At 49.0% G+C, this 24,267-nt stretch overlaps 1 protein-coding gene across 6 annotated transcripts; it reads left to right on the top strand.

Moving 5' to 3' along the window:
• The first annotated feature begins 1,093 nt into the window (after window positions 1–1,093).
• Window positions 1,094–20,014, top strand: TMPRSS5 (transmembrane serine protease 5). Of its 6 annotated transcripts, none has more exons than XM_033206042.1 (13): window positions 1,094–1,245; window positions 7,330–7,432; window positions 7,805–7,903; window positions 8,501–8,623; window positions 10,105–10,240; window positions 10,556–10,669; window positions 12,064–12,107; window positions 12,883–13,045; window positions 14,274–14,452; window positions 16,639–16,737; window positions 17,195–17,337; window positions 17,663–17,815; window positions 19,298–20,014. In XM_033206042.1, the coding sequence occupies exons 1-13, from the start codon at window positions 1,243–1,245 to the stop codon at window positions 19,310–19,312; spliced, it is 1,374 nt and encodes a 457-aa protein (XP_033061933.1). In that variant the 5' UTR covers window positions 1,094–1,242; the 3' UTR covers window positions 19,313–20,014. The 6 variants fall into 6 exon arrangements, with proteins under 6 accessions (XP_033061933.1, XP_033061935.1, XP_033061931.1 ...); XM_033206044.1 differs by having other exon boundaries at window positions 7,330–7,536; XM_033206040.1 differs by having other exon boundaries at window positions 1,132–1,245; window positions 16,580–16,737.
• Window positions 20,015–24,267: the final 4,253 nt, after the last annotated feature.

Here is a 24,267-nt window from a genome sequence, read left to right as displayed (position 1 = left end):
CCTCCCCAGAAGCAGAAGTCACTGCTTCCTGTACAGCCTGTGAAACCGTAAGTCAATTAAACTTTTTTTCCCTAGAAATTATCCAGTCTCAGGTATTTATTTACAACAGTGCAAGAATTGACTAATACAGTGTATGAGGAAAATAGGGAGCAAAAAGTTAAATCCTGTGTGGGTGATATTCAGCAACAACAACAACAACAATAACAATAGCAGCTACAGTTTGCTGAATACAGTCTGTGCTAGACACCAGGCTATGGGCTTTATAGGCATTATCTCAATGAATTGTAACATCAACCTATGAGGTAAATACTGTTATCCTCATTTTACAGGTGAGGCTGAGTAAGGGAAGTGGGAGAATTGAGGTTGGATGAAGGCCTTTTCTCTAAAGCCTATATTCTTAACTTTCCCATCTGAGGGGTTTTTGAGCAGCCAGTTGGAGGAAAGGAAGCCCCACCTGTGTTTACCTTCCCTAGGACTTATTCTGCCTCCTTGTCTAAAGAGATGTGCCTGCTCCCAGGTGTGTTTAGCCCTGTGTGGGCTCAGCTGGGTCACCTTGTGCTTTGAAACAAGAAAGCACTGAGGGGCTCCTGCTTCAACTGGCTCCCAGGGCAGACAGGGGCAGAGGCCCCACTTCCCTGGTATTGGAGTGACAGATGTGGCCCTGGGGCAAGGGGTGACAAAGATCTTCCATCATCACCCCAACAATTCCAACATAGTGACAGCCCCAGCCTGCTAGAAAAGCCAACCCAAATGAAGGCGAGATAAAATCCAGAGGGCTCAGAAATGTTTCAACAAATGCTAGTATCAGTCTCCCCAGTACAGCTCTGTCAGCAGGAAGGGAGAATTCTGCCAGCATGCATGGGGCACACTTTTTGGCACAAGGGACCTTGTTGCTAAGCAACAGTAGTTGGCCTTCCCTCCTCCCCATAATCTTTTCCTCTGTTTCTGCGTTTCCAGTTAGCACGTGGGAGGGGCTGGGGTTGCCTAGCCCAGCCCAGCCCTTGTGCTCCTTTCCTGCAACAAGGGGCCTATTCATGGGTCCTGAGCAGCGTTCATTGTCTCTGTGGCGCGTGTCTGTGTGAGTGTTGGAGTAGGGATACAGGGAGGGGCCATGTGTGAACCAGAGAGACCTCATCTTCCAACCAAGCTTGCTGGGCTAGCTTTCATCAATGCTGGCCTGAGAACAGGAGCAGAACGCTGCCTAGTAGACCCTGAGGCTTTACAACAGTGTCACTGACCCTTATGGTAAGGCTATGCCTCTGTGCCACCCCTGCTGTGGCCTCTCTCCCTTTCTTTCTCTCTCCGTCCTCTGCCCTTGGGATTCTAGGCTGGTGGAAAGAGCCTCCTGAGGCAGCTCTGGTACAGGGGCTGGATCCTAATAGGGGCACTGTGCGGCCAATTTCCTGTTTCCTCCCCAGACACTGCCTTTTATTCTCCTCTTTTGTCCCTCTTAGACCTATCAAGTGCTTTGCACATACGTGGTGCCCAACAAATCATTATTACTTTGAACTTCCACTCAAAAAGAGGAACAAGGAGTCCTATAATTTTAAAGGCCTTTTTTTTTAGGCTAGCACATGAGCTTGGGCAGTTGAATTTTGAGGTGGAGCAGTACATGAGGTGAGGCCAGTTTGTTCAGAGGCTGGCTTTAAACCCAAGCTTCCTTGGTACTGAGGCAGGAGAAAAGACTGGCCATGCCCTGGAATTCTCTAGATCAGGCCTCCCTCTCCACTCAGAGGGACATCAGCTCAAGGGCAATCACACAACCCCAGAGAAGAAATCCAAACCTCATCCTCTGTTGCTGCTTCTCTACTCTCTTATGGGTGCTTGACTGGCTTTCCCAAGCCTGCTGTCCTCCAGCTTCGCTGCCTGTGTCGTGTGAGTCTCATCTCTAGGCACAAGAAAGAATGTGTGTGGTATGATAGAAACCATGACCTCTGTTTCTCCTGGAAAAGCAAGGCCTGCAGCTCTTGGGAGGTCCAGTCCTATAGGTTCTGGGCTGTGGCTGGTGTGGGGAATAGGGAGGTGGGGCTGGTAGCTCATTCTATAGGCAAGGTGCTGGGGCTGCTGCCCTGGCTGTGAGCTGAACTGGTATGGGTGCTTTGGGTCCAGTGGAATGATTTTCGGGACAATTTGGAGGTGACTGACCTAGGTGAGTCTGACAAAGGCTTTCCTTCCTTCTGCCGGAGGGTTAGGAAGACTAGATCAGTAGAGTACGAAGGCATGACTGGGGAGGTTTTGGTGTGAAAAGAACATTTCATGTGACACATGAAAATCACATTTAAGCCAATGCTGTCTTGGAGTCAGCGTTTCAGGCTTTTATTCTCATTGGGTACAACCCTATGTGTTGATAGGGAAAGACGCAGGGGAGACAGGAGTCTGCAGGGGAAATGGGAGTTGCTTCAGTTTTGAGAGATCTTATCTACCTTACTGGATTATAAATTTTGGGGGGAAGGATCCACAGCTTATGTGTAGTTCTTATTAATATTATTATACTTAACATTTGTATTGGGCTTTACAATTTATAAAGCCATGTTAATTCACGTTTTCTTATTTGTACCTCCCTCTCTCTCTCCATCCCTGTTTCCCATCTTTCCTTCCCTCCTTTAATGTACTTTAACTGAATTCCCACTTTGTGCCAGGCCCTGTGCTTAGCCCTGGGATGCAAAAACCAGTGAGGAAGGAGAGAGAAGGAAGTAAATGAGCACAATATAGGGCCCAACAGGTGCTGTATGCATTGAAGGAAGCTTCCTGGAGAAGTGACGTCTGTGCTGAGTCTTGAAGGGTCAGTAGGAGTCAGTTACATGGGGAAGGGGAGAGCAGGTGCAAAGTCTCTCTGTTGTGAGAGTGACTGAAGGTACTGAGGTATGGCATGTATGTCAGTGTGACCCCAAATTTTGCTGTAGAGGGAGCAAGTGCTGACAGTGAGGATGGAGAGGCGAGGCAGGGCGAGATCATGGAGGACCTTGTGAGCCATGCCACGGAGATCTGGTTTGATCCTGAAGGCCACAAAGACTCATAGGGTAGAGATGGGGCTCACATGCTCACATTTGCACTTTAGAAAGATTACTCTGACTTTATGGCGTGGAGAATAACTGAGGGAGACAAGATACTCGAGGAGGGAGATTATTCCTGGGAAGAAGGAGTTATTACTCTTATTTTACAAATGAGACAATTGAAATTTGAAGAGATGGCCTGAGTTCTCCACGTTCACATAGTAGGTTGTAGACCTAGCTTTGAACTGTCTGGTGTTTTTTTAAAGATCTTATTTTCATTACTCCTCTTCATGACTCATGAGCTTCAGGCACACATATGACTTACTCTGCTCTATGCTTTCTTATCCCTATGCCTTTGCTAATCCGATACTCTTTGTCTGGACTACCCAATGCCCATGTATATAAGCTGAAACCCTCTTCATCCCTGTGGGCCTCAGAGGCTGCTTTTTCTAGGAAGCCTTCTGTGATCACCTCAATGAGAAGTAAGGTCTTATTCTTTTGGATGGTGATGGTAGTGTATTAGTCTGTTCTCACACTGCTATGAAGAACTGTCTGAGACTGGGTAATTTATAAAGGAAAGAAGTTTAATTGACTCATAGTTCTACATAGCTGGGGAAGCCTCAGGAAACTTACAATCATGGTGGAAGGGGAAGCAAACACACTCTTCTTCACACGGTGGCAGGAGAAAGAAGGGCAGAGGAAAGGGGCAAAGCCCCTTATAAAACCATCAGATCTTGTGAGAACTCACTCACTATCATGAGAACAGCATAGGGGAACTGCCCCATGATCCAATCACCTATTACGAGGACCCTCCCCCAGTGCGTGGTAATTACAATTCAAAATTACAATTCAAAATGAGATTTTGGGTGAAGGGAGAGCCAAATCATATCATTCTATCCTGATCCCTCCCAAATCTCATGTCCTCATTTCAAACACAATCATGCCTTTCCAGCAGTCCCCCAAAGTCTTAACTCATTCCAGCATTAACCCAAAAGTCCAAGTCCAAAGTCTCATCTGAGACAAGGCAAGTCGCTTCTGCCTATGAGCCTGTAAAATCAAAAGCAAGTTAGTTAATTCCTAGATACAATGGGATACAGGCATTGGGTAAATACACCTATTCCAAATGGGAGAAATTGGCCAAAACAAAGGGGTTACAGTCCCCATGCAAGTCTGAAATCCAATAGGGCAATCGTTAAACCTTAAAGTTCCAAAATTATCTCCTTTGACTACATGTCATACATCCAGGTGACACTGATATAAGAGGTGGGCTCCCATGACCTTGGGCAGCTCTGTCTTTGTGGCTTCGCAGGGCACAGCCCCACTCCTGGCTGCTTTCATGGGCTGGTGTTGAGTGCCTGCAGCTTTTCCAGGCTCACAGTGCAAGCAGTTGGTGGATCTACCATTCTGGGGTCTGGAAGACGATGGCCTTCTTTTCACAGCTCCACTAGGCAGTGCCCCAGTGGGGACTCTGTGTGGGAGCTCCAACCCTGCATTTCCCTTCCATCCTGCCCTAGCAGAGGATCTCCATGAGGGCTCCACCCCTGCAGCAAACTTCTGCATGGGCATCCAGGTGTTTCCATACATCCTCTGAAATCTAGGTGGAGGTTTTCAAACCTCAGTTCTTAACTTCTATGCACCCACAGGTTCAATACCACGTGGAAGCTGCCAAGGCTTGGGCTTGCACCCTCTGAAGCAATAACCTGAGCTGTACCCAGGCCCCTTTTAGCCACAGCTGGAGCTGATGCAGCTGGAACACAGGGTACTATGTGCCCGGCTGCACAGAACAGGGGGGTCCTGGCCTGGTCCACAAAACCATTTTTTCTCTCCTGGGCCTCTGGGCCAGTGATGGAAAGGACTGCTGTGCAGTCTCTGACATGCCCTAGAGAGATTTTTCTCATTGTCTTAGTGATTAACATTTAGCTCTTATTACTTATGCAAATTTCTGCAGCAGGTTTGAATTTCTTCTCAGAAAATGGGTTTTCCTTTTCTATCACATCATCAAGCTACACACTTTCCAAACTTTTATGCTCTGTTTCCTCTTGAACACTTTGCTGCTTAGAAATTTCTTCTGCCAGATACCCTAAATCATCTCTCTCAAGTCCAAAGATCCACAGATCTCAAGAAAGTGTGGTGATTCCTCAAGGATCTAGAACCAGAAATACCATTTGATCCAGCAGTCCCATTACTGGGTGTATACTGAAAGGATTATGAATCATCCTACTATAACGACACGTGCACACTTATGTTTACTGCAGCACTGTTTACAATAGCAAAAACTTGGAACCAACTCAAATGCCCATCAATGATAGACTAGATAAAGAAAATGTGGCACATATATACCAGGGAATACTATGCAGTCATAAAAAAGAATGAGATCATGTCCCTTGCAGAGATATGGATGAAGCTGGAAGCCATCATTCTCAGCAAACTAACACAGAAACAGAAAACCAAACACCACATGTTCTCACTCATAAGTGGGAGCTGAAGAATGAGAACACATGGACATGGGGAGCGGAACAACACACCCCGGTGCCTGTCTGGGAGTGGGGGACAAGGGGAGGGAGAGCATTAGGACAAATATCTAATGCATATGGGGCTTAAAACCTAGATGACAGGTTGAAAGGTACAGCAAACCACCATGGCACATGTATACCTATGTAACAAACCTGCACGTTCTGTGCATGTATCCTGGAAGTTAAAGTAAAATAAAAAAATAGACTATATGTCACATGGTTTCATTTATATGAAACTATAAAAAAGGGAACTCTAATATACAATGAGAGAAACAGATCAGTGATTTTCCAGGGCTGTGGGTTGGGGAGGAGTTAACTGCAAAAAGGCAGAAGGAAAATTTCTGGGGTGACCTTAATGTCCTATATTTTGACTGTGTTGATCATGTGGGTTATATCTTTGTCAAAGTTATTGATCTGAGAACTTAAAATGTATGCAATATTTTGAATGTGCATTATGCCTCAATAAAGTTGAACAAAACACCCCCTGCTCCCTGCCCCCCAAAAAAGAAAAACAAACAAAAAACAACCAAAGTTCCACAGATCTCTAGGGCAGGGGCAAAATGCCTCCAGTTTTTTGCTAAAGCATAGCAAGAGTCACCTTTCCTCCAGTTTCCAAGAAGTTCCTCATCTCCATCTGAGACCACCTCAGCCTGAACTTCATTGTCCACATCACTATCAGTGTTTTGGTCAAAACCATTTAACAAGTCTCTAGGAAGTTCTAAACTTTCCCACATCTTCCTGTCTTCTTCTGAGCCCTCCAAACTATTCCAACCTCTACCTGTTACCCAGTTCCAAAGTTACTTCCACATATTTAGGTATCTTTACAGCAGCACCAATTTACTGTATTAATTTGTTCTCACACTGCTATAAAGGACTACTAGAGACTGAGTAATTTATAAAACAAGAGGTTTAATTGACTCACAGTTCTGCATGGCTGGGAGGCCTCAGGAAACTTACAATCATGGCAGAAGGGGAAGCAAACATGTCCTTCTTCACATGGTTACAGGAGAGAGAAGTGCAGAGTGGAGAGGGGAAAAGCTCCATGTAAAACCATCAGATCTCGTGAGAACTCACTCACTATCATGAGAACAACATTTGGGAACTGCCTCCATGATTTAATCACCTCCCACGAGGTCCCTACCCCAACACATGGGGATTCCAATTTGGATTGCAATTCAAGATGAGATTTTGGGTGGGACACAGCTAAACTGTATCAGGTAGTTTAGCTGAACTCTTCTTCTGTCATTTAACATATTGTGCTTTACATGACTTATCTTTAGGACCAGACTACAGGTTCTTTGATGCAGTCAGAGTGGGGAGTCGTCTGCGCTGGTTTATTCTGAACTCCCAGTAGTGTCCCTTATAGTGACCTGTGCACTTGGATCAAATATCTATGGAATGAATGAGTGGGTGGGTGGGTGATTTGTGGAGGGGCACTTCTTCTGAGATAGGAGGGAATGAAGAAGGGTGGGATCTTAAAGCTGAAGGAGGGTATTAAGGGACTTTAGCAGATGCCTTCAATGTTTATGGAAGATGAAGGAGTGGCTAAGAGTGCGGGCTTTGGAGTGGGCCAAATCTGCATTCAAGTGTTTGCTACTGGCCATGTGAGAGTAAGGACAGTGGGGTTAGGGGCCCCAGGAGGGCACGGGGGGCCTGGCAAGGTATTTGTGGGAATATACAGGGAGTCCCCAAGATGAATAGAGGTTTACAAGTGGCAATGGAAGCACGACTGGGGTTAAAGAATGGGGAATTGGACTTGGCTGTGACTTCTCTCAGCAATCCTTGATGTGGGAATCCTGGGTGTCTGACACTTACTTCCCCAGAGCCTGACGCTGGATGACCAAGTCCCTGTGGAGGCCCAGTATGCAGAGGAGGGCCCAGGATCTGGGATCTTCAGAGCAGAGCCTGGAGACCAGCAGCATCCCAGTAGGCCAGACTGGGTCATAAGGGAATGACAGGGTGGGGACAGTGGAGGGCAATCATCCTACATTTCCTGGATCCTCCTTGGGGTCAGCCCCACATGATTGATGGTGAGAGGCTGTCTCACTCTTTATCCCCAGACCTGCTTTTGCTTCCCATTTCCCACTTTAGGGATTGAGTGGGATTTGTGGGCTTCAGTGATCAGGCCCTCTCCATCCTCCCCTGCCCCCACCCCCTCCCTAATCTGGGCTGATGGGACAGGAGGAGGTGTCCTGTTGGAGTTCTGTGGGTACCTAGCCCCATGGTGGTGACTTAGGGTGAAGTAAGGCTAGCTGGCAGGAGCAGAGGACCCAGATACCCCTCTGTCCTTTCCCACAGTTTCTCAGGCGGTGTGCTGGCGCTCCATGCGACGAGGCTGTGCAGTGCTGGGAGCCCTGGGGCTGCTGGCCGGTGTGGGTGTTGGCTCCTGGCTCCTAGGTCAGTGCTGGGGTCCTTTCTCTGGTGTGGGGGAGGTTGAAAGGGAGAAGCAGGTGCTGAGCAGGCATTAAAGGTAAACAGGACAAGTGTCTTCCTCATCTACTCTGCGCAGACAAGGGGAGAAAGGGTGAAATCGCAGCAGGAGGGATCTAGGCTCTATATAAAGAAGAACAAAGTGTATGATCCAAGGAGGCCTTAGACTTTTTCTGGAAATCTTTCCCAGTGAGAGAGATACAGAGAGAACACACACAGAGAAAGACAGAGACATACTGAGAGACAGAGAGAATGAGAGGGAGGGAGGGAGGAAGGGGGAGAGAGAGAGAGAGAGAGAGGGAGGGAGGGAGGGAGGGGGGGAGAGAGAGAGAGAGAGAGAGAGAGAGAGAGAGAGAGAGAGAGAGAGAGAGAGAGAGAGAGAGATTGAGAAGGGAGAGTCAAAGAGGCAGAGATAGATGCTGAGGCCAAGAGAGATGGAGCGCTGTGCCCTTCCTCAGTGGGTTGGTTGGGGACCTGCCTGAGAGCAAGGTGGCTGATGAGGAGGTCAGCACCTTGACCCCCTCCTTTGGAAATCAGACCCTTTCTCTTTGTTCTTCTCTGAAGTGCTGTACCTGTGTCCTGTGGCCTCTCAGCCCATTTCTGGAACCTTGCAGGATGAGGAGATAACTTTGAGCTGCTCCGAGGCTGGTGATGAGGAAGCTCTGCTCCCTGCACTTCCCAAAACAGGTGGGCTGCACCCCTGAGGCTATGGGCCTCCCTCCCTAGCAGGGACCTGTCACAGCTGGGGGCAAGAGAACTGACTCTGAAGGGCCATCTGTTCACTGCCAACCATATGTATTTCCCTCCTCTAGTGTGAGGGTGGTGACAAGGTGTCACCTTGCAGAGGTGATCTCTAATTTGGGGCTTTCAGCGCTCTCTGAGGACTGTCCTGATCTCTAGCTGGGGCAAGGTCCAGAGACTAGGCTGGCAAGAGGGATAGAAACTTGCCATTTGGGGCAGAGTGAGTCAGGAATGTGGGGGAGGAGGGGTCAGGTGTGTGTGGGAGCCAATGTGTGACCAGCAGGGCCACCTATGGGTCTGGGAACATTAGCCCACCTTGTCCCCTGTCTCCCTCTCCTGATTGTCCCCTCTCCTCCACGTAAGAGTTGAGGATCAGAAGGTACAATGCTGCCCAGAGGCTAGGGGTTAGAATAACCTCATTAGAATAAGGTTGGAGTCTGTCTTTGACTGTGTGGCTTTGGGCACATTACTTATTGTAGCTTCTGTTTCCTTCTCCATAAAATGAGAATACAAATATTTACTGCATACATTTTTTAAGGATAAAACAAACTAATCTAGGAAAAGATATTAGCACAGAACTTGTGTAGTAGTCTGTTTGGTTTGCCATGACTAAGTACCACAGACTGGGTGGCTTAAACCACATTTATTTTCTCACAGTTCTGGAGGCTAGAAGTCCAAAATCAAGGTGCTATGAAATTCAGTTTCTGGAGAGAGCTCTTTTCCTGGTTTGTAGATGGCTGTCTTCTGCCTGTGTCCTCCCCGGCCCTTTCCTCTGCTCTTGACGAGAGAGGGAGCTCTCTGGTGTCTCTTTCTCTTATAAGAACATTGACTCTGTTGGATCAGGGCCTCACCCTCGCGACCTCATTTAACCTTAATCACCTTCTTAAAGGCCCTGTCTCCAAATCCAGTCACATTGAGGGTTGGGGCTTTAACATATGAATGTGTGTGTGTGTGTGAGGGGTGGGGTGGGGACACAATCAGTCCATAAGAGCCTGGAAAAAGCGTATACTCAACAACCGGTAACTATTATTATCACAAGATTTGAAATCAGAAGACCTGGACTTAAGTCTTGGATCCATCACTTCCTGACCCTGTGATCTTGGGGAAGGTGCTTAAACTCCAAGGCTTAGTTCTCCTTCTGCAGAATGGAGAGGATGGCAGTACTCATTGCACAGGGCTGCTGTGACAGTGAGTGGCAGAGCATGCTTAAAAGCACTTGGTTAAAATAGAAAACGGAAATGCTCTACCGGTAGGGGTGAGATTGCTCTTGGGACTGGTCTCACTCCCCGGCAGCAGGGAACTTGGCACTGGGTGACCCAGATACTGTCATTAAAGCCTCTTCAAGTACTACAGAGTCCTAGGTCCAGCTCTTCCTGTCCCACCCTACCACCATCCTTCCCCATGTGGTTTTCATGCTGTGATTTCAGTATCTTTCAGAATAAACAGCGAAGACTTCTTGCTGGAAGTGCAAGTGAGGGATCGGCCACACTGGCTCCTGGTCTGCCATGAGGGCTGGAGCCCCACCCTGGGGCTACAGGTCTGCTGGAGCCTTGGGCATCTCAGGTAACAGGAGTCAGGTGTGGGTCCTGTGAAGGGGGAGGCCTGGCTGGCTGGTGAAGGATGGGAGTTGGAGACCTCTATCTGCCCATCACTGGTCAATGTGCTCAGGAAATGTCAAGAGGTCTTTTTGGCCATCTTTTGGCCTCTGGGCACAATGGTACCCCAGCCCATTTCTCTGTTTGGAGTATTACTGCTTTTTAACAAGCATAAATCCCAGCAGTAGTCATTATCACAGTCTTGCAGTCACTATACTAGTATTATATCTCGTACACATTCCAGTTATGATTTCTTCCTGTTCTATTCCCTTCCTCTGCCAAGACTCACTCACCACAAGGGAGTAAACCTCACTGACATCAAACTTAACAGCTCCCAGGAGTTTGCTCAGCTCTCTCCTAGACTGGAAGGCTTTCTGGAGGAGGTGTGGCAGCCCAGGTAGGACTACTGAGGCGGTTAGGTGAGTGGGTTCCCTTACTTCCTGGTGGTCAGTCCAGCAAAAATCTCCTTTCTTGGGATCCTGGTGGTGAGGACACTGGTGGCCTAAGATAGGAGGACAAAGAGAAACATTTCCTAATCAGAAATTAACAAACTCAGTTCACATGAGCCCTGTCTGTCACCACTTCACATCTGCTATTTGCCCTTCACAGGAAATGTAGAGTTGGTTATTACTGTCACAAGATTTGAAATGGTACTGGTCGCCATTTTACAGGTTAGGAAGCTGAGGCTTAATAAGGTTAAAGGGTCTTGTCCAAGATCACATAAGTAATAAGCAGCCAAGTCAAGCCTTGAAACCAGGCTCCTGTCTCCAAGCTCAGTGCTCTCTGAATCCTGTCACACATTATTTGGATAATTTGGATATTTCAGGAGAGAGATGGTTGAGTTGCTCTGGCTAAGAGTTGCTTGTAGTCTGGAGAGTCTCCCAGAGAAGAGGGCTGTGGAATGGAGCAGCCCCTTCCCCAGATCCTGGGGATGGTCTGGTGTGACTGGGGCACAAGCAGAGAGGGTCTTTGCACCTTCCTAGGCTTCCTCAAGCTGCCTATCAGCCTCCTGGGATAGATGGGTGCACACCCCCATTACCACGTTTCCAAATTGAACTGTTCCTTCAGGCCCCTCCTGTCCAGCTCCTATGCTCAGGAATGTGGCTGGAGATGGGAAGGTTCTGACTGGGTTCTTGTCTTGGATACCTGAATGGGAAAATGGAAGTAGGGGTGGGGCCGACTCCTCCAGGAGAGCCAGGAGGGCTGTGTATTTGGGAAAGTAGGAGACACTAAGAGGGTCTAGACATTGGGCTGCTAGGGGCAAGAGGTGAATAAATAAAGAGAAAAGAGTTTGGGTCAAAAAAGGAACTAAGAGCTAAGAGAGAAAAGGGGAAAGAGGAGAGCAAGAATATGAATATGCAAGGCCCAGGCAGAGGGACCAGGGTGGAGAATACAGCACACCTAGGAAGGAGCATGGGGTGAAGAACCCTAGTCACGCACGCACTCACCTATCCGTTCATTCATTCATTGAGTGTGTATTTATTCAGACACTTAGTGGTAACAGTTGATCAATGTCCCAGTTGATCTGCAAGGACCATGAAGTCCTTCTGTTGCCCTCTGGGAGATTAGGCAGGAGGTGTGCTGCTGTCCTGGGGACCGGTGATGAGGAAGGGTCTGAGTGTTTGGGTGGGGGCAGGAAGGAAATGGTGGTATTCTTCAGGCTGTGGCTACATGACAGCCTTAAGAACTGTCCACCACTCCCACCAACCTCCCCCATTCTTCACATCCTTGGATGTGTGTGGCCGCAGGGTGGGCCCTGCCCAGCTTCTTGCTGGCACCTCTGTTTTGCAGGAACAACTGCACTTCTGGTCGAGTTGTTTCCCTCAGATGCTCTGGTGAGTCATGTCTTGGTCCCGGGGAGGTGGCAGTGGGGGGAAGGGGTGTTCCCCCTGCTTCAAGTGTGGAAGAGCCCTATGGTGAGGCTCTGCTGGGTCTGGGGTGGGGGTCCTTGCCCACCTGCCCATCTGCCTGCCAGGCCCCTTGTTGCAGTTGCTGTTCTGCCCCAGCAGAGCCCTTTCTAAGCCTCCATCATGTCCCTCACCAGCCACAGATCTGGGCTGATGATCTCCTTCCTTCACTACCTGCCACTCTCTTCCTTGACCTCTGACACCCACTCCACCTTTTTTCTGGAGAGCCCCAGAGGTGAAATATTTATTGGCTATTGAGTGACCCGTTAGCACCTTCAGGAAACTAAGGGCAGGTGGTGAATTAGGTACCAAACAGGAAGCAATCTGTGGAGCTCCTTTCATTGGTATTCCCGTTCATCTATCCGTCTCTTCATCTGTCCATTCAGACATCCTTCCACACACCAACACTTCGACCTCTACTACAGGACGGGCATTGTGTTAGGCACCCGGGCTTCATACCTAACACAGGGCTCCATGCAGACACAGTTTCTGGTCTCAGCAGGCCCACAGCTGGATGGGGCAGGCAGGGGTGAAATCAACACTTCTACCTTCCCATCCCCCACACTTAGGACCAGGAATAAGAAAGGAGAGCTGTCCACCCTGGCTGTCTGGGGCTTGGCACTGGGTCATGCTCCCTGAGAGTTAGGACCATGCTGACGCTCACCTCTCTCTCTCTTTCTGTCTCACCCATCTCTGTTGGCAGAGTGTGGAGCGAGGCCCCTGGCTTCCCGGATAGTTGGCGGGCAGGCTGTGGCTCCTGGGCGGTGGCCGTGGCAGGCCAGTGTGGCCCTGGGCTCCCGGCACACGTGTGCGGGCTCTGTGCTAGCGCCACACTGGGTGGTGACTGCTGCACACTGTATGCACAGGCAAGTCTCTGCGGCTGCTGAGGACAGAGAGCCTCAGTTTCCCTTTCTGTTTGGCTGTTGGTGTGTCCTGTATCAAATGTTCATGTCCAACCGTCTCCAGCTTTTTGCTCCAAGAGGGTAAGGTGTTTGTGAAGTTCTCTCCATTCAGTATCAAGAACAGATCTGCACAAATAACAGTAAGAATATGAAGATTTGTTCTTTATATTCATCAGCTTTTTTTTTTTTTTTTTTTGAGACAGAGTCTCACTTTGTTGCCCAGGCTGGAGTGCAGTGGCGCAATCTTGGCTCACTGCAACCTTCGCCTCCTGGGTTCAGGCAATTCTTGTTGCCTCAGCCAGGTGCCACCATGCTCAGCTAATTTTTTTGTATTTTTAGTAGAGATGGGGTTTTGCCATGTTGGACAGGCAGGTCTTGAACTCCTGACCTCAGGTGATCTGCCTGGCTCGGCCTCCCAAAGTGCTGGGATAACAGGCGTGAGCCACCGCGCCTGGCCTCATTAGCTTTTAAGTGTTAAAAATACTTTCACATTCACAGCACCCTGTGTTTCTTCAGGTTTATCTTTGGTTCAATCATTTTCCATGTAATTATTTGGTTAATATCTTTCTTCCCCTTTAGACTGGAAGCTCTGCAGGAGCAGGGACTCTCAGTCTTATTTACCACTAAATCTCTTTGTAGATTTATCCACTGCTGTGTCCGCAGGGTCTAGAACAGTCCCTGGAATATAGTAGGTGCTTAATAAATATGACTTGGAGGAATGAATGAATGATGAGTGAATAGCTCTTTGATCTTCTCTTGGTGCCGAACAGGGCAGAGAGTGTCATCCCCATTTTACCAAGGCTGGGAGGGAGCAGTGCCTCTCTCACGATCACACATAGTAAGTTGAGAGACGGGACCAGGGGAAGTTCTTCCGACACAAGGCCCTCTATGTGTTTGCTATAAAACTTGGAGGGAAGTTATGCAGGAAAGAGGGAGTGATGGTTGCAGATGACCCATAGTCTTCTCCATCCATCAGTCCTGGAGCATTTATTAAGCACCTACTGCATGCCCAGTGTCTTGCTAGCTGCTGGGGTGATACTAAGAGGCATGGTCCGTGGGGCTTGCAAGCTCACTGCCCGCTGATGGTACTCCCACCAATGGCCGCTCTGGCCAGCTTCCTCCACCTGCTACTTGACTTAGGAACACCTCTTCTGCCCCTTCCTTCCCCACTCAGCATGGCCCCTGTGTGCAGTTTCAGGCTGTCCCGCCTGTCCAGCTGGCGGGTTCATGCGGGGCTGGTCAGCCACAGTGCCGTCAGGCCCCACCAGGGGGCTGTGGTGGAGAGGATTATCCCACACCCCCTCTACAGCGCCCAGAATCATGACTACGACGTCGCACTCCTGCGGCTCCGGACCCCTCTCAACTTCTCAGGTGCGGCGCTGGCTTGAGGGTGGGCAGGCTGGAGACTATGTCCAGAGAGGGCGGGGGCTGGGCGGAAGAGTGGTGAGCTGATTTCTGAAGTTTCCTCTGAACACCATAAACCTTAAAACATTTTATTTATTTGGGGACTGTAGTGAATTTTGGCATCACCTGGATGTGAAATTGTTATCAACTCTTGTACAGGCTCTTTTGGGAAAAAAGGTTCAGGCCCTTTTCATGGCTGGGCTGCAGGTGGGCTTTGCCTTGAGGTCCCAAGCAGCTGCTCCATTCACCAATAGGCTGCTCCACTCCTGTCCCCAGGCCAGTCTTGGGTCCTAGCCATTTAGTGCCATGTTACAGTTTATGAGATATATATTTTTTTCAAATATTTTCTCTTTCAGTCCTCATAACGACCCTGATAGGTAGATGAAACAGGTAGACACAGACAAGGGCACTGCGGTGTAGGGAGGGAAGCAACTGTCTTCAAGGTCATGTGGCAAACAGTTCCTAAGCCTGATGCCAGGGCTATTCCTGCTGTTGCACCTGCCCTAGAAGGTGAGCCCAGGCTGCAGCCATACCAGCAACCAATTTCCCCCAACACACACGTACACGTGGACATTCACCTACAAACACACACACACATGCACTCACACAGTCACGTGCACATAGACTCACACGCATTCACACATGCTCACACATATGTGCTCACATGAACACACCTGCACACACACACCACACACACTCACAAACATGCACACTGTGCACACACATATACATTCACATATACTCAACACTCCTTCCTGTCATCACCTGTAGCCTTAAGTTTCCCAAATAACAGTCATTGCCATACACATTTCACAAATTTTATCACATATGTGAACTATATTCAACAGATAATATTTCTAAGGCTGGGCGTGGTGGCTCATGCCTGTAATCCCAGTACTTTGGGAGGCCAAGGTGGGCAGATCACTTGAGGTCAGGAGTTCAAGGCCAGCCTGGCCAACACAGTGAAACCCCATCTCTACTGAAAATACAAAAATGAACTGGGCATGGTGGTGCGCGCCTGTAGTCCCAGCTACTCGGGAGGCTGGGGCAGGAGGATCACTTGAACCTGGGAGGCGGAGGTCGCAGTGAGCTGAGATCGTGCCACTGCACTCCAGTCTGGGTGACAAAGCAAGATTCTGTCTCAAAAAAAAAAAAAAAGAAAAATTCTTAGTATATTTAAAAGAGAAATACTACTATATTAGTATCTAAGTAGTAGATACTACATAGATATCTAATGTAGTAGTATATTAGTATCTACTATATTAGTATATATTAGTACTATATTAGTATCTAAGTAGTAGATACTACATAGATAGATAATGTAGTAGTATTTCTCTTTTAAATATACTTATTTTGTTATAGTAAATAGTACATTTACTATATAGTCTAGTAAGTAAATAGCATATTTACTATTTAATATACAAAATAGATATAGTAAATAGATACTAATTAGTATCTCTAGTTAGAAGACCTATATTACTTACCTAACTAGAGAGCCTATACCTAACTAGAGAACCTGTGTTAGTTACAGTAAATAGATACTAACCACAAAAATATGTAGCATGAAAAGAAATCAGTATGGAAGTTCTAGGTAGCCGAGTCTGCTGCAGACGTTGCTGCACCTGGGCATGCTGTCTCCTGTTTGGATGGGAGGTTGGCAGGCTCTAAGAAAGGCACAGACCAGCCCCCAATGAAGTCTTTCTCTGTGATGCAGTTAGAGTGACTGAAAGAGAATTGAAGGACATGGCATTCTCCCCAAGTGGATATTTACTCAATGGCATGCCTATGTACTACCTAAAATCATGTATGGCTGCACCCATCAGATATGTCACATGTTTTTGGAAACACTGGCCTCATTAGAAGTTGGGTCCCCATGGCCTGAAAGAATTTTCACCCCTACTCCATCCCCAGGTGTGGGGAGGCGGCAGCATGGGCTGCAGTTTGCATGCTGTCCTCTGTGACAGGGGACCCCTCAGATGGGATAGTACACCACTTGCATAGCCATCTAGGAGGCCTGGCTGGTGGAACCCAGGAACCAGGACTGTTTCAGAAGGGGGGTGAGGAGGACCTGCCAGTCCTGGGTCCTTTGCCCAGGCTCCGCAATGGGGGAAGCCGAGCCTGACTGGGGACCAGGATCACGTGCCTCTCTGCAGACACCGTGGGTGCTGTGTGCCTGCCAGCCAAGGAGCAGCATTTCCCGAAGGGCTCGCAGTGCTGGGTGTCTGGCTGGGGCCACACCGACTCCAGCCATCGTGAGTCAGCTCCCTGGGCCCTCGGTGCAGGAGCGGGTGTGGGAGGCATTCTTCCCCAGGGTGAGGCATGGCCACATCCCTTGGCCACATGACAGTGCCAGCCCTGTTTTTCTGTGGCATCACCCTTGGCCACGACTGGGGGCTCTAGTCTCCCCTGCCTGGGCCTTTCTGGGGCGAACATCTACTAAAGTTTTCCCCAAACTCAGACCCTTTACGCCACCTCCCCTTGTCCCAGGAGCACCATGGTCTCACATTTGGTGTATATGTGAGTCCTCCTCCTCTTCCCACTCCCAGCCCCCAAGTCTGATAGCCTCCTGCTTCCTTGCTCAGGGTCCACAGCTCCCACCCTGGGCTTGCCTCTGTGGGTCTCCTGGGACTCTAATTACCTCCCCTCTTGCTGTTCTGCCTGCCTGGGTCTTGCTTTATGCCCTGCAGTTTTTCTCGGTGTCTCTCATAGCTTACAGCTCAGACATGCTCCAGGACACGGTGGTGCCCCTGCTCAGCACTCAGCTCTGCAACAGCTCTTGTGTGTACAGCGGAGCCCTCACCCCCCGCATGCTTTGTGCTGGCTACCTGGACGGAAGAGCTGATGCATGCCAGGTGTGGCCTGTGGTGGCTGGGGTGAGGGTGGGGGCGGAGGTGGGGGTGGAGGTGGGGGTGGGAGGACAGGGGGCCTGCTGTGACTTGGACCCCTGCCCTGGTCTGAGCTTGTCGGTGGTGTGAGACAGCCTCTCTAGAAGGAGGGGCATCTAGGCAAGTCTGGAGCTCATACTAAGGGTTTAAGGAGGGTTGAGGCCAGTAGGTATCTCAGCTAGAAGCAGGAGGGGCCCAGTAAGGAGATTCCACTTGTCATAGTGGTCTGGTGCTCTCCATCAGGAAGAACTAACTGGCTGTTTCTCTGTGTCTCCATGCCTGGATCCCATAGGGAGATAGCGGGGGCCCCCTGGTGTGCCCAGATGGGGACACTTGGCGCCTGGTGGGGGTGGTCAGCTGGGGGCTTGGCTGCGCAGAGCCCAATCACCCAGGTGTCTACGCCAAGGTAGCTGAGTTTCTGGACTGGATCCATGACACTGTTCAGGTGAGTGTGGGGGCAGGAGTAGGACAGGGAGGTTTCTCAAGGACCTGCCCCTCCAATGCAAGGAACCTTACCCCTTAGGCCCAGGTCCTGCTGGGGGCTGGGGAGGGGACTAGGACATGTTCTCCAGAGTGGGTGGAGGAAGAAGTGAAGCTTAAACATTGAATCCACTGGATTTCTATCAATTTAAGGATAAACTGGGTAAGAGTAGCCCTGGGTTTGTATCCTAGATCTACTTTTTCCTGTGTCGACCTTCGGCAAGTTTCTAACTTTGGTAAACCTTAGTTTCCTGATGATAACCATCATGGCTGCTTATATGCTATTGTTATATGCTATTAAATAAGACCCGTACAATGCCGGGCGCAGTGCTAGGCTTACAGTGAGTGATCTGTAGTACTTTTTGTTTTCTTGAGATGGAGTTTTGCTCTTCTTTCCCAGGCAGGAGTACAACGGTGCGATCTCAGCTCACTGCAACCTCCACCTCCTGGATTCAAGTGATTCCCCTGCGTTAGCCTCCCAAGTAGTTGGGATTACAGGCATTCGCCACCACGCCTGGCTAATTTTTTGTACTTACTAGAGACAAGGTTTCATTATATTGGTCAGGCTGGTCTTGAACTCCTGAGCTCAGGTGATCCACCCGCCTTGGCCTCCCAAAGTGCTGGGATTATAGGCATGCACCACTGTGCCAGGCCGGTCATGTTATTTATGTGTATATCTGTTACTGTCACTCATCCCTGGTCTCTAAGGCAGTTACTAGTGGCCACATTCCCTGCACTGTGGAGAGAGCTCAGCATTTAGCAGTTTGGGTTCTGCATCAACGTAAATTGTGTGACTCCGGGCAAGCCACTCTCCTTCATCTGTTCAGTGGGAAGGCCAAGTGAGACGATGGGTATAAAAACACATTAGTGGCTGGGCGGGGTGGCTCATGCCTGTAATCCTAGCACTTTGGGCAGCTGAGGAGGGTGGATCACGAGGTCAGGAGTTCGAGGCCAGCCTGGACAACATGGTGAAACCCCGTCTCTACTAAAAATACAAAAATTAGCTGGACGTGGTGGCATGTACCCAACTACTTGGGAGGTTGAGGCAGAAGAATCACTTGAACCTGGGAGGCGGAGGTTGCAGTGAGCTGAGATCTTGCCACTGCACTCCAGCCTGGGTGACAGAGCAAGACTCTGTCTCAAAAACAAAACAAAACAAAACAAAACATTATTTACATAAAGTATTTTACAAATTTAGGGCATGATCATGAAAAGCACCTTCCTCTAAGGTTCGGCAGGGGTGGGGGTTGGTAGATCATACAGGGAATGTATGTATCGATCCTCTCATAGAAATCTTACAAAAAATCTCCAGCAGCAGATAATTTTAACCCCATTTGATAGAAGTGAAAATCAAGGCCCTGCATGGTTAAGTGATTTACTAAAATAAATGTCGCTTGGCTAGTGTAGAGCCATGCTGTGAATCCAGTTCCTTTCCCTTTTGGTCTAGGACTCCCTCCTCTGAGTCCGGCTGTTTCCTCCAGTCTCACTGCACACTGCCACCTCACGCTTCCTGGGGCCTCTAGCAGCTCCACTAACAGAGGAGAGGGAGCAGCCTCCGATGCGGAACTCATGGACCTCCTACTACTGTGTTTGAGAAACAGTCACCACCCACCGGCCAGCCACCCAGCTGCCAGGTCTCTCCTCTTGGGCCCTGATTTCAGAGTCCTCTTTCTCACTAGAGACTCAATGACAGAAGAGAGGCTGGGGCTGGGTTGGGAGTACTGTGGTTGCTGAGGGATGAGTGGGAGGAGGAGAGAGGCTGCTGGAAGCAGCAGGAAGCCTACCTTTTTTCTGCCCTCTCCCCTCCCTGCCCTTGTGTGAGTCTTTTGGGAGGGTGCTGGGAGGTGCCCCAGTCCTGCCTTTTCCCTGTGCTCTCAGGTGGGCTAAGTGCCTCCCTAGAGGACTCCATGGCTGAGAGGCTCCTGGGAAGATGGGGTCAAGGCTGGGCCAGCCCAGATGAAGCCTACAGGAGTCAGGACCCTCTCCACTCTCCCTCTTCACTCCCCTTCCTGTTCTCACCTGGCTCTGGCTGGCCCTGTGTGGGGTGGGTGCACTGGAAAACAAGAAGGTTGGAGTTGGTCTAGAACATTGGTTTTAAATGACAGTTCTGTGAACTGGTCCAAGGAGTTCTGTTATTAAAGTGATATATGGTCTTGGCCCAGTTTTCTCTGTCTGCCTCTCTCTCACTTGCACAAAGACAGACAGCAGACAGACAGACACAAACACACACCCGCCCACCCACAAAAGCACATATTGCAGGGTAGAATTACAATGTTCCTGCTATCTTCTATACATGCTGAAGCTTTGGTGCTGACTCCTGCTCATCTACTCTAGAATTTTGGTTTGTGCTTGTTTTGCCCAGGCTGGAGTGCGGTGGCACCATCTCAGCTCACTGCAGCCTTGATGCTGTGGGCTCAGTGGATCCTCCCACCTCAACCTCCCTGGTAGCTGGGACTACAGGTGCACGCCACCACACACGGCTAATTCTTCTTTTGTATTTTTTGTAGAAATGGGGTTGGCCAGTTGCAGTGGCTCACGCCTGTAATCCCAGCACTTTGGGAGGCCGAGGCGGGTGGATCACGAGATCAGGAGATCGAGACCATCCTGGCTAACATGGTGAAACCCCGTCTCTTCTAAAAATACAAAAAAATTAGCCCAATGTGGTGGCAGGTGCCTGTAGTCCTAGCTACTCGAGAGGTGGAGGCAGGAGAATGGCGTGAACCCGGGAGGCAGAGCTGGCAGTGAGCTGAGATCACGCCACTGTACTCCAGCCTGGGCGACAGAGTAAGACTCCATCTCAAAAAAAAAAAAAAAAAAAAAAAAATCTACGTGTCATGATCTGCAATGAAAAGCCTTAGCCATCCAGGTGCTCTGAGGTTTTGAGTTTGAGAACCACCTAAGTCAATGCTCTCTTGGGAAGGTTTCGTTTCCCTGCAAGGTCCATCTCTCCTTCTCTCTCTTTTTTTTTTTTTTTTTTTTGAGACAGAGTCTTGCTCTGTCACTCAGGCTGGAGTGCAGTGGCACCATCTTGGCTCACTGCAACCTCTGCCTCCTGGGTTCAGGCAATTCTCCTGCCTCAGCCTCCCGAGTAGCTGGGATTACAGGCACACTACAGCCACCATGCCTGGTTAATTTTTTGTATTTTTAGTAGAGACGGGGGTTTCACCATGTTAGCCAGGCTGGTCTCGAACTCCTGACCTCAGGTGATCCACCTGCCTCACCCTTCCAAAGTGCTGTATTACAGGTGTAAGCCACTGCACCTGGCCCCATCTCTCCTTCTTAGCTCTTGTTTTGGAACTGGGCCTTTTGACTTGGCCTCTCTTTCAGAGTTTATGCCCAGTTAGCATTTCCTTGGTTAAGCCTCTCCCCTACTCTCTCCTCTCTAGCACTTAAAATGTAATTGGCATCTTGTTTCTAAAAACTGCAACAAATTTTTTTATGGTGCTTACCCAAAGAAATGCAATCAGTGTTTAGCAATAACAGAACTTTGTGAGTTTATCAGCATATTTTGTGAGGAGTTGTACAAATGATTACTCATTTCTAGAGGGTCTGCTCCCTTTACATGAAGTGCACTAAAAAATGAAGGTTTCAATTTACTGCCAGTTTATTAACCAGGGAAATAGTTGCTGGGAGTCTGCTGTCAAATTGTAGAAGCAACGTGGGAGAAGTTCTGCTGAATGGCAAAATAGCCTCGCCCTGTGTCCCTGGAGGTCAAACCTTCAGCCTTTACCCTGAGATCAACATTTACTGCCCAGCTCCCTTAAGTCCCTGTCTCAGGAGGCACTGATCGGGTAGTGGATCCCCCTGGGCAGGGGATAAGTTAACAGCAAATCCAGCAGCTGTGATTTTTTGTGTGTTTCTGATGTCAATCATAACCATTTACATAGTTAAAGGGAAGTTTAAAAAAATTACAGCCACCAAGGTCTTTCAATAATCACTAACATTTGAATAGTGTTTTTCAGTTTAGAAAACATGCCCGTATGTGGGAGCTCACAACATCTGTATGGTGCAGATATTATTATTATTGTCCTCATTTTCCAGATAAGAAAATTCAGAGAGATTAAGTGACTCCCCCAAGACCACCCAGCTGGTAAGCACCAAAGCCAGGATGTCAACCATGGGTCTTTTTACTCTAAATCGACATCCCTGTCATGCACATGGATGAATGAGATGGTCCAGTATTGCACAGCAGAACAGAATTGGAAGGTACTTGCTCAGGTCACCTGGTCTAAGTCACCTGCTTACAGTAATGCATTGGCACACCTACCTGTTTTTGTTTTGTTTTGTTTTGTTTTTGGACAGAGTGTTACTCTGTCAGCTAGGCTACAGTGCAGTGGCACAATCTTGGCTCACTGCAACTTCCACCTCCCAGGTTCAAGCGATTCTCGTGCCTCAGCCTCCTGAGTGACTGGGACGACAGGTGTGCACCCCCAAGCCTGGCTAATTTTTTTTGTACTTTTCTTTTTTTAGTACAGATAGGGTTTTGCCATGTTGGCCAGGCTGGTCTCGAAATCCTGGCCTCAAGTGATCCACCTGCCTTGGTCTCCCAAAGTGCTGGGATTACAGCTGTAAGCCACTACACCTGGCCTCCCACACCTACTTTTTTATAGATGAAGGAACCAAAACCCAGGAATTTAAGAGGCTCCTGCCAAAGACCCTTCTCAGGAAGTATTCTTAGAAATTCCCAGTTCTCCCTGAGATTCATGGTCTGACTAAAACTTACAAATTAATATCTCCTATAGGAGAGCTATAAAGGGTACCATAATTAGAGAATTTGCTAATAATGATTCCTTGCTTACCTGTACAGAAGCTCCTGTTCTCTTTGGCCAGGCAGTCAGATCTGCGGATGCAGAAGCTCTCACTGTCCTTGTTAGCATCTGCCAGTCCAGCTCTTTAGAAAGGGAAAGGAAGCGAGTGGCCTGGCCAGCTCTGTTCCCCTGAGCCTACTCCTGGAATGAAGGGGTGGAGGTGGGACCAGGAAGGTTGGGAAGATTCGGGTTTAGAAGGGCTTTAATGAGGACCAGCTGGGTTCCTAGCGCTCTTAAGCTCTGCAGGGAATTCGGAGGTAGAAAAGCCGACTGTCTTATTGGAGAAATGACTTATTTGCAATAAATTACTAGTAGCCAGCCAGGCGCAGAGCTGAGTGGGGAGGTAGTAATTGCTCAGTGAGTTCCAAAAGCGTATTGTTATAGAAGTCAGAGCAATGCTGTATGTGCGAAACCTCTACCTTCTTCCAGTAGGATTCAGCATCACACCTGCTTGGGCAGAGATTTCCAGCCTCCTGAGATGTTCCAAGAGGGTCATTCCTGGCTGCCACGGTGGGTGTAGATCCCTTCCCTCTTCTTCTATATGCTTGTAGGGTCTCAAGGACTCTAGAGGGTTCAGTATCCCTCTAACATCAGATGCAGGTTCTCCCCTCCTGACACCTTCTGTGGAGTCGTGCTTTTCCTAAAAGGGTTTCTGGGAACAAGGGGCGGCCCTGCCATTCCTCAGGAACATTTCTCAGGCTCTTTCTTATATTTTCTTTTTGGAGGTGCTTGGCTCACCCACAATAGGACAAAACTGGAAATGCTATAAATGCCTAGAGCTGGTTTGGTAGCTGTCAGATGTTTTCCCAAGTCCCTCTGATGCTTCTTCTCTCCTCTCTCCTCCGCCGTCTCCTGGCCATGCGCTCAGGACCCTCGTGCTGCTCCATGGCTACTCAAAGGAAAACCTGCTTTCACCTGCTCCCACTTTCCAGTCCAGCATCCTGGGTCTGAGCCCTGTCTCCACCCCCCCAAGACATGCCACAGCAAACACTCAGGGTGTGCCCCACCCTCAGGCCTCTGTGTCCTACCAAACTGATCAGAGCCAGGTGTTGTTAATGACTCTTTCAACTCTGTGTTAAATCCTTCCATCCCTAGGCAGGTTCATAAGGAAGTAGGTAGGCAGCAGCTTCCTACTCTTGAGGGCTGAGACTGGTCTTTCTCACACATTCAAGGCTGGGAAAGAGAGAGGCCAAGCAGGGGTCTCCCCAGGATGGAGCACTCCGGGTGGGTTTGTGGAGGTTTTCACCTGGAGGTGGTGCTGGAGGGAACCAAGCTGGGGAATCAAACAGAATGGAGAGAGAAGTCGTGGCTGCAGAGGCACAGAGCCCTTGCTACTTAGCATCTCCCTGAACAGCACGTGGGCTCCAGGAAGGCAGAGACTTGCAAAGGGCTGGGCTCATCTTGGAGCTTTCTCCCTTCTAAGGAACCACTGGCTATAGCATCTGATAGTAGGAAACAATGGTTCTAGATGCAGAGTTCCATCACATCCCACATGGGAATGTGTTCTCCAGCAGGTGACTCAGTCTCCCTGGATGTTGGTCTCTCATCTGTCAACTTAGACATCTGGCGAGATGGTCTCCACGGGATCTGCCTTGTCAGACCAGCTTTC

The sequence above is a fragment of the Trachypithecus francoisi genome, unplaced genomic scaffold (genome assembly GCF_009764315.1).
Source record: "Trachypithecus francoisi isolate TF-2019V2 unplaced genomic scaffold, Tfra_2.0 Lachesis_group8, whole genome shotgun sequence".
Taxonomy (NCBI): domain Eukaryota; kingdom Metazoa; phylum Chordata; class Mammalia; order Primates; family Cercopithecidae; genus Trachypithecus; species Trachypithecus francoisi.
The sequence above is the reverse complement of the archived record's forward strand: the minus strand, read 5'-3'. Positions and strand labels throughout refer to the sequence as shown.